Below are 16,524 nucleotides of genomic sequence, written 5' to 3'. Positions count from 1 at the left end.
AATGACAAAGTGAATGAGGCAGACTACCAACATGCCTGTATTTATTTTTAATTACATACTGCTTGGCTTTTGATGTGTTAACGACATGCACAAAGAGGCTGCAATGACTTGTGATTTTCCTGAACGAACTATACTGTATTAATCAAAAGAAAGTAGGCCCTTGTATTTAAGATCTACGACTCTAGTTCTAGAGTACTGTGAGTTACCCTCTCACTACTCTAGCACTAAAATCGGCCTAACTTTATCTTGAGTTGAGTGTCAAACATATCCCTCCCAACAACCAGCTTAGATACATTTACTGCTATAAATCTTGATAACATTGCAGGAGGGGCAGTCTATAACACTTGGCTGTACACAAGTGCACATGTCACAGAAGAGATATTTTATTTCTTTAAAGCTCCAGTGAGGAACTTTCCGCTTGTTTCGGTTTTGGTGCCCCCTGTGGACAAAGCCGTACCTCTTATCTCTTTGCTGATTTGGACCTGTACATGTTTAAGTGGTGGTTTTTAACAATAAATCTCATCCTGCTTTCTTTAACAATCATATGTAGCACTTACTTGAAATTTTAGCCCTGGGAAATGTAAACAAATGCAGTGTACAGCGATTTTAGGCATTCAAATTATCTACACAAAAATAATCAATCTTGTCGCTGATGGTCTGGTTTGCTTTTGTAGATCATAAAGAGTAATCAGAACTAATTTCAGTCTGTTTCATAACCAGCGAAAAACTCCTCACAGGAGCTTTAACTAAGACAGTTCTATCTGATCTATGTTAGTTGAATGAACATTGAGTAAATTCCATGTACAGCTGATAAAATGTGTGTTATACTCACAAAGGATATGCAGGCAGCAAGTAAAAGGATCCGCACAAGCAAATCTTCAAACTGTTCGACAACTAGTTCCCATAGGGATTTTCCTGAAAAGAAAACAAGAGGTTCATCCAAAAATAATGAAAGTGAATATTTCCTTATCATTATAAAAATATGAATGAGAGATTATGAACATGTACAGGTGCATCTCTACACACACACACTCACCCTCTTCAGCTGGCAATTCTGCAGATCAGGCCATTCAGACCGCAGACAAAAGAGAGATGAACAAGTCGTTAATGTCAGAACTTGATAACAGCAGTAAAAAGTAGAATTACACAGACACATGTTTTAATGGAGATAGGTGTTATAGCCTAATAATTAGTGAGTCCCAGAAGTGACTCTCCTGTATTTCAACACACAGGTCGTGACGTCACCACTCTTCCTTTTGTCGCCCGTTACAAATCGGGAGCCATGGGCCATGACACCGGCAGTTTATGGCTAATTGTTTTTGAACATACTGATGTTAAACAGCCTCTTACCGTTTGGTCCAAATCGTTCCCGTTGTTTCTTCACTTGCTCTAAACTAAGACCTGTACTTTCATTCACGTTAAAAAAGCTGTAAACTTCTTCAACCGTCTTTGTGTGTGCGTTGTCCATGGTGAACGGCCACTTGAGGACACCGCTTGTTCCGTCCTGCTGCTGGTCCCAACCTCAACCTGTCACGGTCCTCTCCTCCTTTAATATCACTCTGGCACTTAAAACTAAAACACTTTTAAATACTACAGCGGGACAATACAGTGTGGACTGTTACCGGTTAATTAGCGTTACCACACAGACGTGCAGGTGCTTGGCGAGAGTGGACGAGTTAGCGGCTCCTGAGCTAACGGGTAGCTAACAGGCTACAGCTAGCTAACTGTTGGGCTCCGTTGGCTCAGCTTGAATTCGCCGGTTGAGCTCCGCTAGCTTTCATGTAAAATCTTCAACGAGCGATTCATATCAACATCCCGGTCTCAGTTGGATGCCTTTATAACTTCCTCGTTTTCTAAATCAGCGAATTCCAGAAGAAATTTCTACGAATAGATGATATAAACATGTGGCTAACTTGCAGCTCAGCTCCCTTCGCTCGTTCAGCCTGTGTGTTGCGGAATCACTGGCGTCCTGGTCGGCACCAATCGCGTTTGTCCGCTGCAGTTCTCGCGTGCGTCGAATGCGGTGTTCGGTGTCCGCATGTGGAATCAGCTCATTGGTTGCAGAAACCGGAAATCCCACTCTCTCTCTTTCTCTCTGCACGACAGCGGTGTGTGTGTGTGTGTATGTGTGCTTTCTATCGTTATCGTAAGAGTCTATATTACATGCAGAAATAATATATTTCATCATAAACTTAAGAAAAACAAATTTTTAACACAAATGTAGGTTATAGTCTTAGTATCAGAGACCAAGGAATAGTTTGTATGATTACTACTCAACTCTATTTCAATAGGTCATATTCATATAAAAGATCTTCTAATTTGTAATAATTCACCATTCCTCCTTATAATTTCTTATTTGTTCTCTACTGTGAAACAGGTTTTACTTTTCTGATATAGGCATAAGTATCGAATGACAGTGTCAGGTAAATAAGTCATAGGAAATAGCAGCTTTATTATGTCACTGTTATTGAGTTGTTTGAGAAGAATCCCATTCTCTGTCAGACATCGGTGTCAGTGATATAAGACTGTTGTTATCATTTGCTCTCTGGCCTTTTATCATAGTGTCAAAAAGAATTGATCGGTTAAAGTACTCCCATAAGTTGTCTTTGGACAGTGACACATCTTACCCTTTTGCAGTTGGACATTGCTATAGTTTGAAATAAAAACAGTACACAGCGAAAGCTGAATTATTGAATCCTACAGGCAGAGGTTCCCAACGTGTCTACAATGCAGACCTCATAGAATCCTTTAAGCAGATAAAATCCAAAAGCCTGAAGACGATGAGACAGCTCCTGTGTGAGATGGTTTCTGTCTTGTGCAGCCCACAGTATCTCCTGTCTATCAGAGAGTTATTTTCAGACACTGTGATTAATGTCTACTGCCACAATCAGACCTCTGCTCAGTGACAAGGAAACACTCAGCATCTCTGTAGACAGTTACATTAGGGGGTAGGTAGACCTACATAAAGGGTTAATATGATGAATATAAAACTTTCATCTGCAACTGACCAGAAACACAACAGCTTGAATTAAAAAGAGCAGTAAATAATAATGAGACTGTCAGACTGTTCACCTAATATTACTTTACTGCAGATTTACTAAATATCTAAATCTCACTGATTTAGTGCTAATGCCAATAAAAAGCCAAAACACAAATACTTATGTCTTACAGGACAGTTCCTTGGTGGCTTTATGGAACTACAGTTGTATCAGAGTTATGCTTCATTAAAGAGAAACTAAACAAGCTAAAATGAATAATGCTAATATACTGCATAAAATGTACTAAAAATACAGAACATTTTCCCCTAAATCCAAAATGTACAAATGTTATTTTTACAAAAATGCATATTTTACTTGAACACATCATTGTTTATTTAACCAGGAAGCGTAGCATGCAGTCTTTCAGTCCAAAGCAATATCTAGTTCATGACTTGCAATGCATATGTAAGTTAGGCACTATGGATATAGGCTATGGCTCTCTGTCAAAACAGAAACACTTCTGTTGTCACTGCAGCGTGATGGTTGGAAAATAGATTTTGATAGCTATGTTTTTTTTTTCACAATTTCAAGAATAGACCCTTCTGTTTCACAGTGTCTCGAATTTAAGAAGGTTGAAAGTAATCTCCAGGCAGACTCACAACCATCTCTAATTCCTGCTTTCTAAAAATTAGACGAATCATGTGGCACTTTGAAGCCTGAACTCACTTATTATTCTGTAGCACTGCAGCGCTGTTGCTTTAGTAAAAAATAAGTCATAATGTTTAGGGGTTTTGCCTCTGTGTAATCAATTTAAATCATTGGCATCATTTGTTATTGTTTTATTTTTTGCAAATTGTGTCCCTTAAGTTGTGGTGTTTGTTTTGTTCGACACGTTATATAACTCAGCCAGCAAGGCAGCAGCTGTGGATTTCTTTGCTGACAGTGAGGATGGTTTTTAATTAATTATTTTTTGTTACATATGGGGGCAGTTCAAAGGCAGCGAGGCTCAGTCTAATCTGAGCTGCTGAGGCTGATTTCTTGTAAGGAAACACTGTGACCAGCTCACACTATGTAGGAGTTACAGGTGAGTTTGAGAGTGTCGAAAGCTTGTTTACTGGCTCACTGTGAGAACAAGTCGCTGTCTGTGGAGACTGGAAGATCCATGCTTGCAGTCACATTGGTGGTGCAAATTTCTTTCTATCAGACTTCAAATGAAAGATCTCTGTGGACAAAACCAATGTTGTGTTTATGTCTGACTCCAGGGGATACATCCTTTTGCTATGTCAAAAAAGACAGTGTGTCTCCCTGCTCAGGAACAAATGCATAATTATTTATCACAAAGACATTCATTCACATCCACATAGTAGAGGGATTTTTTCTTTCACTTGGGGTTTATTTTGGACATTTGAGCGGGACAACACTCTATAATTTCCCTGAGATTTCATTTCTTTGTATTTTGATGATTTTACACTCACTCCCACTCACACTGTTTGCTAACGTCATAGTACGTCAAGCAATGTCATGATAATCTGACCAAAAATAGTCCTGTTCTGAGCTGCATCACCAGGGCCAAATGTTATCAGCTGCAACACAAGCCATGGAGAATCACTGTTTCACATTTAGAATCACCGGTACCCTGTAAGACCACCGTTTGTTAGAAAAAATGGGCACATGCTTTGCGTGATATAAGATTGTGGCAACCCAAGGCCGTTTTCCAGTAGCACGTCTATGTTTGGCGTTGGGTTTGCAGAAGAAAAGTACTTGATCACCTTATACGGTGTTCTGAAAAAGTGCAAGTGTGCATCCTAAGGCCATCACAGGATAAGAAGTTTAAAGGTTTGGCCTGTAGGCAACCTGTGTCCCTTGTTTGTTCTTACAAAGTTAAACACCTCTCTTCTTTGGAAGTGCTAAACCTCTTTTCCGCTTTAATTTGACTTAAGCAACTACCCACATGCTTACGGTTACATGAGTCACAGCATTGTATAATGGGTCACTAATGTAAATTATTATAGTTTTCTTTTATATGCACTGCTATGAAAAAGAAACACTTATCCAGTGTGTCATGTCTGTGGTTTAAACAACAAATCCATATTGATTGTCATGTTGATTCACTTAAGTCGTGTGAAGACTTTAAGTGAAATTTGGAAAATGTGAATCAAGCACTGATGTCTTGGTTAACCTTTAATCATCTCAGTATAAGCCTACAGCATGATATTTAATAGACTTTAACATAATAAACTATAGTCTACCCTATATGGAAATTAGTTTATAAAAGACCAGAAAATTAAAAACAATATTTTGTCAACTATTTTCCCTGTGCATAACAATTGCAAACAATCACATTAAAGACAATTTGGATCAAATTTTCATTCAGTGTTGCAAACTTACTGGATGACATCTGTATTTGTGTAATTCTGCTGCCCTCAAGTGGCCACAAATATTATTACATATGGATTTCTCTCTATGTTCTCTGTTAAATGTATTTGGCTCATGTGGTGTGATTTATCCTTAATGTTATTCCTTTAATAACTTAATGCAAACGTGGAAAAAATATAATTACATGCTGAATAAACTTCAGAGGTTCTCTGGTAGTTCGCTGCACGCAGAGATATTGAGATCCTACAAATGTGTTTGCAACACCGCAATCAACACGTTACATTTTGGCCTTTTGCCCACAGAGAATCCTAATTAAAAGATTGCTTTGGGGTTTTAAAGAGTATAGCTATGACGTATGTAGAAAAGAGAACAACGCGAGTCTCGCGATATTTACATCCGGGGTCAAAGTTGACGTTTGCCATGTGTGTATGTTGCCGCATCTACTACATAACTGTTCCATACAGCTACAGTTCGCACTTTTTTATCGGAGTTTATAAATATATGCGTTAGAATTTGGGTTATAAGGCTGACTTAAGTGTTCAGAAGGTTGTATATTTCGTCAACGGATTCCTTAAAGTTAGTTGTGTCTGAATTATCTGTTCTGCTCCGGGTTAGCTTCCTGATTTCAGCTGATATGCTAGTTTGCATCTTTTAGCTGCAGGATGTTCTCATGATGGCTTAACCTGACATGTTTAGGATCGTACCACTGTTGAGTGCCTTAATTAAACCCAGAGTGACGTTAAAGAGAAACGGTAAGCTAACGTAACAAAGATAATGTGACAATATGTTAATTGACAATGTAAGCTGCAGATGAAATGTTTACCTGTGTTTATATTTAGGATATGATGGCAACATTAATTGGGAGTGTCGTGTGTTGTCCTTACAGGTGGCGTTTTAACGCCCTTTTGCAAGATGAGTGAAGGACCCAGGGACGAGCAGACAGCCAAGCTGCTGAAAAGAGCCAATGAAGAAAATGAAGACTCTGCGGAGACGGTGCAAGATCCAAAAAGAATAAAAGCAGAGGGGGAAAACACTGAAGATGATAAGAGATTCCCCAAAAAGAAAGTAGTCCTCCTCGTGGCATACTCTGGAAAGGGATACTATGGCATGCAGGTACTTTTTGTAGCTGTGTTTTCCCCTTCTTAACACTTAGATTTTCTTTGCACCCCATGACTTACATCACAAATGTTTCTTGTGTTTTAGAGAAATCCTGGAAACTCTCAGTTTAGGACCATTGAAGATGATCTGGTCACTGCACTTATTAAATCTGGTTGCATTCCTGAAAACCACGGAGAAGAGATGAAGAAGATGTCGTTTCAAAGATGTGCCCGGACAGATAAGGTGTGGCCAAAGAGGCTGTTTTAAAGAGGAATTCAATATCCAGTGTATTGTGCCACCTAACTGTTGTATGTTGTCAGTTTTACTACTAACAATTAATGTAAAGGGCGGTGTTAATTGTGTTTGAACATTCCATAAGTTTGCACATCAATATTACCAGTATGTAGTTGAGACAAACTGAGTGGGTGTTTGTTGTTTTTATTTTGTTTAGGGTGTGTCTGCTGCGGGACAAGTGGTGTCTTTAAAGCTACGGTTGATTGACGATATAATTGAAAAAATCAATGAGCATCTGCCCAAACAGATCAGAGTACTCGGTGAGACGATGGTTCTTTATCTTTTAGTATTTGCCTAATGTTTGGATTATGAATCTGCCTAATGTAGCGCTGCATTAATTTTAACACTAACTGTTGCTCATAATCCAGTTTTATTTATCGGAGCTAAAAGGAGAGGTTTTATAATTAGTAATTAATTTTTGCTTTTTTCCCCATCAGGTCTTCAACGGGTCACCCAGGGTTTCAATTCCAAAAACAACTGTGATGCACGTACATACGCCTATATGCTTCCAACAGTGGCCTTTGCCCCCAAGGACTATGATACTGGGAATATAAAAGCCTTTCGCCTTGAGCCAGAGACACTTGAGAGGGCGAACCGCCTTTTTGCTCTTTACAAAGGCACCCATAACTTCCACAACTTCACCTCTCAGAAGGCTGCAAATGACCCAAGTGCCCGCCGCTACATCACAGAGATGTCCTGTGGAGAGCCGTTTATCTGCAGCAGTACTGAATTCGCGGTGATCACGGTGCGAGGCCAGAGCTTTATGCTGCACCAAATCCGTAAAATGATCGGCCTGGTGATCGCGGTGATTAAGGGCTATGCAAAGGAGGAAGTGATGGAGCGGAGCTGGGGACAGGAGAAGGTGGATGTGCCCAAAGCTCCAGGATTAGGGCTGGTCCTGGAAAGGGTTCACTTTGACCGGTACAACAAACGGTTCGGAGGGGACGGGCTGCACGAGCGGCTGGAATGGGACGCCGAGGAGGAGGCGATAAAGGCCTTCAAAGAGGCTCACATCTACCCCACCATTGTTGAGACGGAGTGTCAGGAGGGCTCCATGGTCAGCTGGATGTCAACACTTCCTATCCATGACTTTGAAGCTTCGACTACCAATACAGAAGACAAAAAAGAAAAGGTACCGGGACGTCATAAAAGACAAACAGCTTTTATTTAAAATCATGACATTTAAAATCAATTTTGTTAAATATTATTATTTATTGTTGCTCTTCTTTCTCCGCAGGACAATGCAGCTGTAGGAAACGACTCGGATTAGGTCACCTTTCCTGCTGCAGAAGAGACATTTTCTCACCAAAACATTCTCTCTCATTTTTTGAGAATTAGCTTTCATTTTAGGTTTGACGATAAATCTATCTTCCAAGATTTACTTCTTTGTAAATTATGCTTTTCTTATACAAATGTTATTAAACAAACAAAGATGATGATAATAAAAGCATCTCTGTTCCTTATTATACCCTGATTGTTTTATTATGTTGATTTCCTGGACAAATGCATACGCTCACTGCCAATCTGTGTGTCAGCCTCATAAGTGCTGGTTGGATTGATAGATTTTTTTTCTCTTTTTCTATATATACAGTACTGTACAAAAGTTTTAGGCAGGTGTGAAAAAATGCTGTAAACTAAGAATGCTTTCAAAAGAATATAAATAGTAATTGTTTATTATCAAATTACAAAATGATAAGTGAGCAAACAAAAGAGAAATCTAAATCAAATCAATATTTGGTGTTACGACCCTTTGCTTTCAAATCAGCATCAATTCTTGTAGGTACACTTGCACAAAGTCAGGGATTTTGTAGGATTGTAGTCAGGTGTATGATCAACCAATTATACAATTTCACATGTAGGTTGGAACAGTCATTAACTGAAACAGAAACAGCTGTGTAGGAGGCTTAAAGCAGTGTGAGGAACAGCCAAACTCTGCTACCAAGGTGAGGCTGTGGAAGACAGTTTCATGTCACAGGTCATACACCAAGACTGAGCACAGCAACAAGACACAAGGTAGTTATACTGCATCAGCAAGGTCTCTCCCACACAAAGATTTCAAAGCAGACGGGTTTCAAGATGTGCTGTTCAGGCTCTTTTGAAGAAGCACAAAGAAAACTTAGTGCAGCAGATGAAAAACACGTCAAGCTTATTTCCCTTTGAAATCAGCAGATGTGCAGCAGTGCCATCAGCTCAGAACTGGCAGAAACCAGTGGGACCCAGGTACACCCATCTTCTGTCCGAAGAAGTCCAGAAGTGGTCTTCATGGAAGAGTTGCAGCCAAATAGCCATACCTCCGACATGCAAACAAGGCCAAGCGACTCAACTATGAATCAAAACATAGGAACTGGGTTGCAGAAAATGGCAACAGGTGCTCTGGACTGATGAGTCAAAATTTGAAATATTTGGCTGTAGCAGAAGGCAGTTTGTTCATCGAAGGGCTGGAGAGCGGTACAAAATGAGTGTCTGTAGGCAACAGTGCAGCATGGTGGAGGTTCCTTGCAAGTTTGGGGCTGCATTTCTACAAATGGAGTTGGAGATTTGGTCAGGATTAATGGAGTCCTCAATGCTGAATAATACAGGCAGACACTTATCCATCATGCAATACCATCAGGGAGGCGTAAGATTGGCCCCAAATTTATTCTGCAGCAGGACAACAACCCCAAACACACAGCCAATGTCATTAAGAACTATCTTCAGCGTAAGAAGAACAAGAAGTCCTGGAAGTGATGGTACGGCCCCCACAGAGCCCTGATCTCAACATCATCGAGTCTGTCTGGGATTACACGAAGAGACAGAAGGATTTGAGGAAGCCTACATCCACAGAAGATCTGTGGTTAGTTCTCCAAGATGTTTGAACCTACCAGCCGAGTTCCTTCAAAACACTGTGTGCAAGCGTACCTAGAAGAATTGATGCTGTTTTGAAGGCAAAGGGTGGTCGTACCAAATATTGATTTGATTTAGATTTCTCTTCTGTTCATTCACTGCGTTTCGTTAATTAATGAAAATAAGCTATTAGCACTTCATGAAGAGTTAGTGGTTGCTGTAATCAGCCCCTCTTTCTGAGTGTGCCTTACCTTAACTGCCATGCTAGAATACACATTAAAATACAGCCAAAGCTAATATGAGCCGTCCAAACTAAAAATTAGCTAAATCAAGTGCATTTCTATGTTTTGCAAAATTTAAGATATACACAGAGAATGTTAACGCCCTGTTTCAAAACTCAAGAAGTTAATGCCCTTTGTTTGAAAAAATTAGATCTAGTAAGATCATTGACAAACTATCCTACAAAACTCCTAGATTGCTTTTACTAAAAATAAAATAAATAAAAATAAATTAATGTATGCAGCTAAGAAAGTCAACACCAGCCTTAAAACAACACGCTAGCTTTTATATCAGCCACAGTAAAGATTGAGTTACAAAAGGACAGAAACAATTTCATTTTATTATAGAGTTAGTGTTTATAAGAATCATATTAACTTAGTATTGAACTTATCTGAGGTACTCAATAATGTACTTGTTTGTATTGGAGCTCTATCCTCAGATACGATAAGAAGTAAAACCATCCTCCGGTCACTAGGAGGCGACACAACAATCGGGTGTTTTGGAGTATTGTTGCATTCACTAACCTATGGGCGTACAGTAAAGTAGAACTTCCACCTCAACTATACTCTACATCACAAGACTGAAATATAATAAATACACTTGTTGTACACAGTTATTACAACCTTGTATGGCTATATATATTAAAATCACTTGGATAATGTTAACAATAAACAAATACTCAAGGATCTGTGCCTTTTATGATGTTTGTAAATAATTTTCGTATTCTCCAAGTGTCGCGTGAACGTCGCATCAGTAATCATGGCGCCGGCCAAAAAACGCAACGTGAGTTCAACCAAAACAACGGAAAAAAGTGTAAAACTGGCTAAAATCGACCTGAATAGCAAAGTCGAGAATATACTTGAGAGCAGAAAACATGCCAACGATGTATTTGACATCCTCGAGGTCCTCCAGGTAATTTTTACACGCAACCAAATGGCATTACATTACACACCAACAAGATACATGCTGGTTAGCTAGCTGTATTGTAAACTAGCAGGCTGTTTATTTCTCTAGATACTTTATTAATACAGTGTATGTGTCTTTGTCATACATTTCTCATTGTCATTGTGTCCATTTCAGTCAGAAAAGGAGAAATCTGTTATCAGTGCTGTTAATGCGTGCAGCAAATTGTTCTCCACGTTGTTGGAGAGGAAAGAGCTGTTCTTGGGAAAGCTGCCTGAAGAGGACGAGGCTTTGAGTGGTGAGTAAAGGCTGATCACCGTGTATAATTAATCCTTGTTTGAGGTGGTTGTCAAGAAGTTCACAACAGCACTGCAGTGCCCACAACAGCTCATAAGACTGATGGGATACCAAATGAAACTTGTGCTGAAAATTAAATAAATGAAATGAACATTTAAAACCTGCCAGAAACTTTCTGCTCTGTTGAATGACAGTAAAATAATATCCATTCCTCTGGATTTTCCTTGGCTATACATCATACATAACATGGTGACACACTCTCAACAGTCTTGCAAATGAAACCTGTCTGTATATTTTATCGTTTAGGAGAGTACAGTGCTGAGGAGAAGTACTGCATGTTTATGCGACACCGTTACAACAGCTGTGTGGAGATACTGCTTGAACACCTCAGCCATGAACTTCACAGTGTCAAGGTGAGTGGAAATGGTAGTCCCATGATTACTTCTGACTAACATTAGAAAAGTGTCAAGCAGCATAATCTTTCAGACACACAGTTATATCAGAGTGACTGTAAGTGATGAGAAGGGCAGGTAGTTTTGGTCCACATGGTTGTTTCCTACACTTCTCACCAGGGCCGTTAGGGTGTGTGTTGTGCATGTGTTTTCCCCTTTTTAGTGCACAAATACATGGCAGGCATAACTAAGTATTACTACTAGTATTTCGGTGTCAACATGGCCTTTGATGAAAACACACTATTATCATTGCTTAAAGACATGAATGATTGCAGATCACTAAAGGTAATCCAGCATAATACGGTTGGTTATTGGTTTTTATCTTGTGTACTGTCATGGCTCATGGCATACCAGCTTTGATCCTCTAAATGCTAAACAACAGTTAGTTTTAATTTTCTTACAGTGCCTGGTGTCTTCAACCATTATGCTGCATTCAGGGTCTCTTTTATTTAAATTAATAACAGGAGAGTGCCCTCTGCTGCTTGATGAAATTCGCTGCAGCAAAAGGAAAGCATCCCCTCGAGGACTTGGACTGGAGCGAACACTACAGCTTCCCAAGAGAGCTCATACAGGTAGGATGTTATGCAATCTAGCCATCAATGTGCCTCCTTCTTATGTGTGACTCCAATTAATTTTCTTGAACGCTTTAATAACATCAATCTAGTGGCTTATTCGCCTTCTGATTTACTTTTCTTGCTATTTTTGCTCAGGCAGTGGTGGACAGACTGCTGTCCAAAACTTCAGACAACTCCCTGCTGATCTCCAGATTCCAGGAGTTCCTTGAGATGGAGGACGTGCGCTTTTATGTCATGAGCTCCATCCGTGAGAATGTGGGCCGAGTAATGGAGAAAAACAAAGGGGTAGGAAAATTCTGCAAGTAGCTGTTCTACGAAACATTCTTAGAATAGATTAACATCACTTTACTAATTTGCTCAACACTGTTGGTTTGTCTTGCTCCTCTCAGGGTGTGATGCCTGTATATCAGAACAATGTGTTCACCCTCATGTCCAACATCAGTGTGCCGAGCCAGGAGTCGGAGCTCACCAACTTTATGGTCAAACAAGAAGGTGAGAGTTGCTTTTTTCAAATGCTGTAGTGTAACTTTACCCTTCACGATGACCCTGAACTGTCACTGTGTGAGGAGAACAGCCTGTTCTTTTGTACATTTAATACACGTCAATAAAGTTCTGTTTTTTTTTGTTTTTTTTAGCCAAGCATGAGGACTGGAAAGCTGCCAAACTTCTTGTACGTAAAATATTAGTGATCACACATTCAAATTTTTGCTTGCCACTTTCATTTTTGCTGAATGTTATATTTAATGTGCTTCCTCATTACAGGAACACAAGCGTGTCTTTGAGAGGATGTGGCTGGGCTACCTCAAGTATAAGGTATTATAATAAATGCCTAAATATATTTTTAAATGTCTCTTTACTATAATTGAATCAATTTCCTTGCACATTTATAAATCTCCATCAAGCCTATGGTTTGTCTCTTTTATTGTAGTTACCAAGCAACATGTATAAAAAGATCCTGGTGATCCTGCATGAATCTATCTTGCCACACATGAGTAAGCCCACACTGATGATTGACTTCCTGACTGCTGCCTATGAAGTTGGTAAGTTTTACTCTGTAGTTACAGTACATAATGACTACTTTAAAAGAACCAAGGTGGAATTCTGAGATGTATTTTTTTAATAGGATGATGCTGCTCATCCTGACACGACATATCATGTTTGTTTGTTTTTTATGAACAGGTGGGGCTATCAGCCTGCTGGCCCTCAATGGCCTGTTTGTCCTCATACATCAACACAACCTGTGAGTATGGTTATAACAGTCACATTAATTGCAGTATTATGTAGAAGAAACACAAAATAAAGCCCCATCTTGAATCTATAAAGCAGAACAGTAGACTGACATACACTCACCAGCCACTTCATTAGGTACATCTGTCCAATCTAATGCAGTTCAATACAACAGCACTGCCATGGATTCTGCTTTTATGAAGTTTTTGTTGACTTTTGTTTGAAGTGTGTAAATTCAATGATGTTTATTACTGAGGCCGTAGTTAAAGGTGGTGTTGTACTGAACTCATTTATGTTGAGATGTGTCTCTAATTCTTTATCCTCCCTATTCACATACATGAGGGGGCCAGAGTATTAGAAACACCTCTGAATAGAATGCACCTCAGTACAGCCCCACCACCAATTATGACCTTGCTGATGAAATAAGATTGAATTAACAACTCTATGACAGATTAGAAAAAAGCCTGTACATTACAGGCATCATAAAAGATTTTTCAGGTGTACCTAATGAAGTGGCCATTGAGTGTATATAAGCTGCATAAATGACTATGTTGTGTTTTATTTGCAGAGATTATCCTGAATTCTACAAGAAGTTGTATAATCTACTCGAGCCTTCTGTTTTCCATGTGAAGTACAGAGCTCGCTTTTTCCATCTAGCTAACCTCTTCCTTAGCTCCAGGTAAGACCATCCTTGCAGTCTTTTTTGTAGCACTGGACAGATTAGGAGTTGTAGTCAAAAGTATTGTTTTGGTCCTGCGTTTAAAGGAGCAATTCGCCCCTGGAAAAAGCCACTGTCACTCAAAGCTGGGGTTCGCTGTTATCGATAGAAGCAATAATATTTGAAGTTGGCGCCATAGCTGTGGAGAAAGTTGTAGAAACAGCTCGTGGTTTCGCCCATTCTACATTCCTACACCCAGCGTGCATTGCGCCCCTCCCTCTGAAAGGAATGGCCCAGCGAGAGACGCTGGAGTGAAATACTACTGTTTTCGCTGCAGGCAATGGCTCAGAGCGGTACAGAATATACCGGTGGATCGTCTAAAAAATTACATTTCAAACCTGACGATTTTGAAGGAGACATGACATCGGAGGCGGGCGTCCTAGATTGAGGAAGTGTAGTTTAGCAAGCTCCCTGACCTCTGCCAGATGACGTGTTTTATGTAGTCTGTCGGAGGTTTTCCAGGGCCCATTGGAGAAGAGAGATAGCGTCCTCCAAAGGCACATAATGGCATTATCTCCCCATAATAGCATGATAGGACTGAGGCTGAAAATCGGCAAACTGACCCTTTAAGTCATAGATGGACTGCAAAATGTCTCAGTATAACTACACTTGTATTCTTGGTCATTTATGAGACCTATAAATCTAAATGTAGTTCAAGTGCTACTTTAGCTGGAGCTGGAATATTAAAGCTATAGAATCACCTGTTTCATTGTCCCAGTATTCGCAGTAATAACCAGAAAAATTGTAAAAACTAAGTACCATTATTTTGTATACTTGTTTGTGCTTGCTTGCAGTCACTTGCCCATGTACCTAGTTGCTGCCTTTGCCAAACGCCTGGCTCGTTTGGCTCTCACAGCACCGCCCACAGCTCTCCTCATAGTGCTGCCCTTCATCTACAACCTGATCCGTCGCCACCCATCCTGCAGAGTACTTATCCACAAGCCCAGCGCAGAAGATGGTGAACATTTGTACTTTGATCTGTTTATAGCCAGTTCAAATTTTCAGGGTTATACATTCCCAGTCTGATTCTTTATAATACTGAAACATTTGTGAGGTTTCTTATAGTGGATGTTAGAATATGTTGATGACTATTTCCAATCATAATGACAGAGCCTTTAGAGGACCCTTATCTAATGGATGAAGAGGACCCTGCTCAGTGCCGAGCCTTAGAGAGCAGCTTGTGGGAGATTAAGGTGTGTACAGTATGTGATGCTTTTCATGTTGATTGGAATATAAGATGAGCAAATAATTTACATTTTCAGTTAAATTTCACATTCTTTTCCTCTCCCCTCCTACAGTCGCTGCAGAAGCATCACCATCCAGATGTGGCCAAAGCAGCCATGTTGATCAACACACCCCTGTCGGAACAAGAGGATGACATCAGTGAGGTGCTGGAGATAACCACATATGAGGTGATGTTTTGCTTCCAAACACAAATGGATTCTCTTCATCCTTCTCTTTTGTTTTAAATAATTAGGCTAACACTGACACAATGTTGTATTAGAGTTAATGCATATTTAACTCTAATAAATACTTATCTTTAACTCCTTGTTATCAGGATAGCATGAATAATGTGTCCCATGTTCGTTTCATTCCCAGCTGATGGAGAGAGACCTGAAGCAGTCTCAGATCAAGAGCGTCCCGCTGGAGTTTGAAACGGCCACACAGTTACTAAAAGGAGGGGGAGATGTGTTAGGACTGCACTTCTGTCTGGAATGAAATAAGTACAAATAATGAACTGCATACACTGTGATATTTCTGGGACCAGCAGCAGCAGAAACAGGAAAGCAGAAATGCATTTAGTCTGGAGTTGTGTTATTATATGTGTTCGATGTGTCACTATTGCACATCAATAAAAACATTTTTTCTGAAACTCATGGTGAATATTTGTCTTTGTTTCTATTAGGCACATTATTAGAGAGAAGAAATTTGTCCATAATGGTCAGTGATAACCCAGAGACTTACCACCAAACTTTGCAGCTCTAGGGCACATTATAGCATTTTTAATCTTTTACAGCACCAGTTTTCTGCTAAAACACTCAAACCCAGTACATCCACACAGGGGTGATCACTTATTCAGATTGAGGTTAAATGTGGGAATGATGTCAGGTCACCAAACTGTGGATGTTTTTCAATACCAACGCTTCCACGCTATTTAGTACGCCAAAAAAGGTATCTCAAATGCAGTATGCCTAAAATACCAGGATGTCCAACCAAATCTCGTCGCATTTAGCAATATGCAAGCTAGCATGGCCCTTTGCGCTCATTTTCTGTGCAGTGCAGCGGGATATACAGTATGTCACATCAACTGGCGAGCTTGAGATTAGTTTCTCTAAAGGCAACCATTTTTTTCAACAATATTCAGATTTTGGACTGTGACAGATGCAAGACAAGGCAAGAGGGTCAAAGTTCAAGGTCCGTTGTTATGACGAAGTATCCAAATTGTAATGTGCACTTTGTAAGGGCAGATGTTGTAGCGTATGTAGGCTACTATAGAAAAAATA

At 39.8% G+C, this 16,524-nt stretch overlaps 3 protein-coding genes across 5 annotated transcripts in view; 2 read left to right on the top strand and 1 right to left on the bottom strand.

The window, feature by feature from the left end:
- LOC138601950 (sarcoplasmic/endoplasmic reticulum calcium ATPase 2) overlaps positions 1 to 1,958 on the bottom strand; it is a 28,656-nt gene extending 26,698 nt beyond the window's left edge. For both annotated transcript variants that reach the window (XM_069673289.1, XM_069673290.1), the window contains exons 1-3: positions 1,351 to 1,958; positions 1,037 to 1,054; positions 833 to 915 (exon numbers count right to left, since the gene is read on the bottom strand). In XM_069673289.1, the coding sequence (XP_069529390.1) occupies positions 833 to 915; positions 1,037 to 1,054; positions 1,351 to 1,468 (219 nt within the window). In that variant the 5' untranslated portion in view covers positions 1,469 to 1,958. The remainder of the gene's footprint in view (positions 1 to 832; positions 916 to 1,036; positions 1,055 to 1,350) is intronic.
- A 3,809-nt stretch (positions 1,959 to 5,767) lies between these two features.
- pus1 (pseudouridine synthase 1) lies at positions 5,768 to 8,163 on the top strand. 2 transcript variants are annotated; one of them, XM_069673702.1, is made up of 6 exons: positions 5,768 to 5,780; positions 6,241 to 6,467; positions 6,558 to 6,695; positions 6,904 to 7,006; positions 7,184 to 7,878; positions 7,984 to 8,163. In XM_069673702.1, exons 2-6 carry the CDS (start codon positions 6,267 to 6,269, stop codon positions 8,014 to 8,016), a joined length of 1,170 nt encoding a protein of 389 aa, XP_069529803.1. In that variant the 5' UTR covers positions 5,768 to 5,780; positions 6,241 to 6,266; the 3' UTR covers positions 8,017 to 8,163. The 2 variants fall into 2 exon arrangements, with proteins under 2 accessions (XP_069529803.1, XP_069529802.1); XM_069673701.1 differs by having other exon boundaries at positions 5,769 to 6,106.
- A 2,444-nt stretch (positions 8,164 to 10,607) lies between these two features.
- On the top strand, positions 10,608 to 15,851 carry noc4l (nucleolar complex associated 4 homolog). The gene is made up of 15 exons (XM_069673642.1): positions 10,608 to 10,760; positions 10,929 to 11,049; positions 11,355 to 11,461; positions 11,965 to 12,072; positions 12,211 to 12,360; positions 12,465 to 12,567; positions 12,711 to 12,745; positions 12,838 to 12,888; positions 13,004 to 13,115; positions 13,255 to 13,315; positions 13,871 to 13,981; positions 14,815 to 14,978; positions 15,131 to 15,213; positions 15,319 to 15,432; positions 15,620 to 15,851. The coding sequence occupies exons 1-15, from the start codon at positions 10,608 to 10,610 to the stop codon at positions 15,737 to 15,739; spliced, it is 1,593 nt and encodes a 530-aa protein (XP_069529743.1). The 3' UTR covers positions 15,740 to 15,851.
- The last annotated feature ends 673 nt before the right edge of the window (positions 15,852 to 16,524 follow it).

Source organism: Semicossyphus pulcher, unplaced genomic scaffold, assembly GCF_022749685.1.
Source record: "Semicossyphus pulcher isolate SPU_LCO1_2020_fin unplaced genomic scaffold, fSemPul1.0.p SCAF_22, whole genome shotgun sequence".
Lineage (NCBI taxonomy): Eukaryota > Metazoa > Chordata > Actinopteri > Labriformes > Labridae > Semicossyphus > Semicossyphus pulcher.
Note: the sequence above shows the minus strand (reverse complement) of the source record. Positions and strands in the feature narration are given on the sequence as shown.

Excerpts from the sequence above, each read along its gene's own strand:
- noc4l (XM_069673642.1), top strand. The coding sequence starts at position 10,608 with ATGGCGCCGGCCAAAAAACGCAACGTGAGTTCAACCAAAACAACGGAA. Across the intron at positions 11,050-11,354 it reads AGAGGACGAGGCTTTGAGTG|GAGAGTACAGTGCTGAGGAG; the intron begins GTGAGTAAAGGC and ends TTTATCGTTTAG. Across the intron at positions 14,979-15,130 it reads CAAGCCCAGCGCAGAAGATG|AGCCTTTAGAGGACCCTTAT; the intron begins GTGAACATTTGT and ends TCATAATGACAG.
- pus1 (XM_069673701.1), top strand. The coding sequence starts at position 6,043 with ATGTTTAGGATCGTACCACTGTTGAGTGCCTTAATTAAACCCAGAGTG. Across the intron at positions 6,107-6,240 it reads AGTGACGTTAAAGAGAAACG|GTGGCGTTTTAACGCCCTTT; the intron begins GTAAGCTAACGT and ends TTGTCCTTACAG. Across the intron at positions 6,696-6,903 it reads GATGTGCCCGGACAGATAAG|GGTGTGTCTGCTGCGGGACA; the intron begins GTGTGGCCAAAG and ends TATTTTGTTTAG.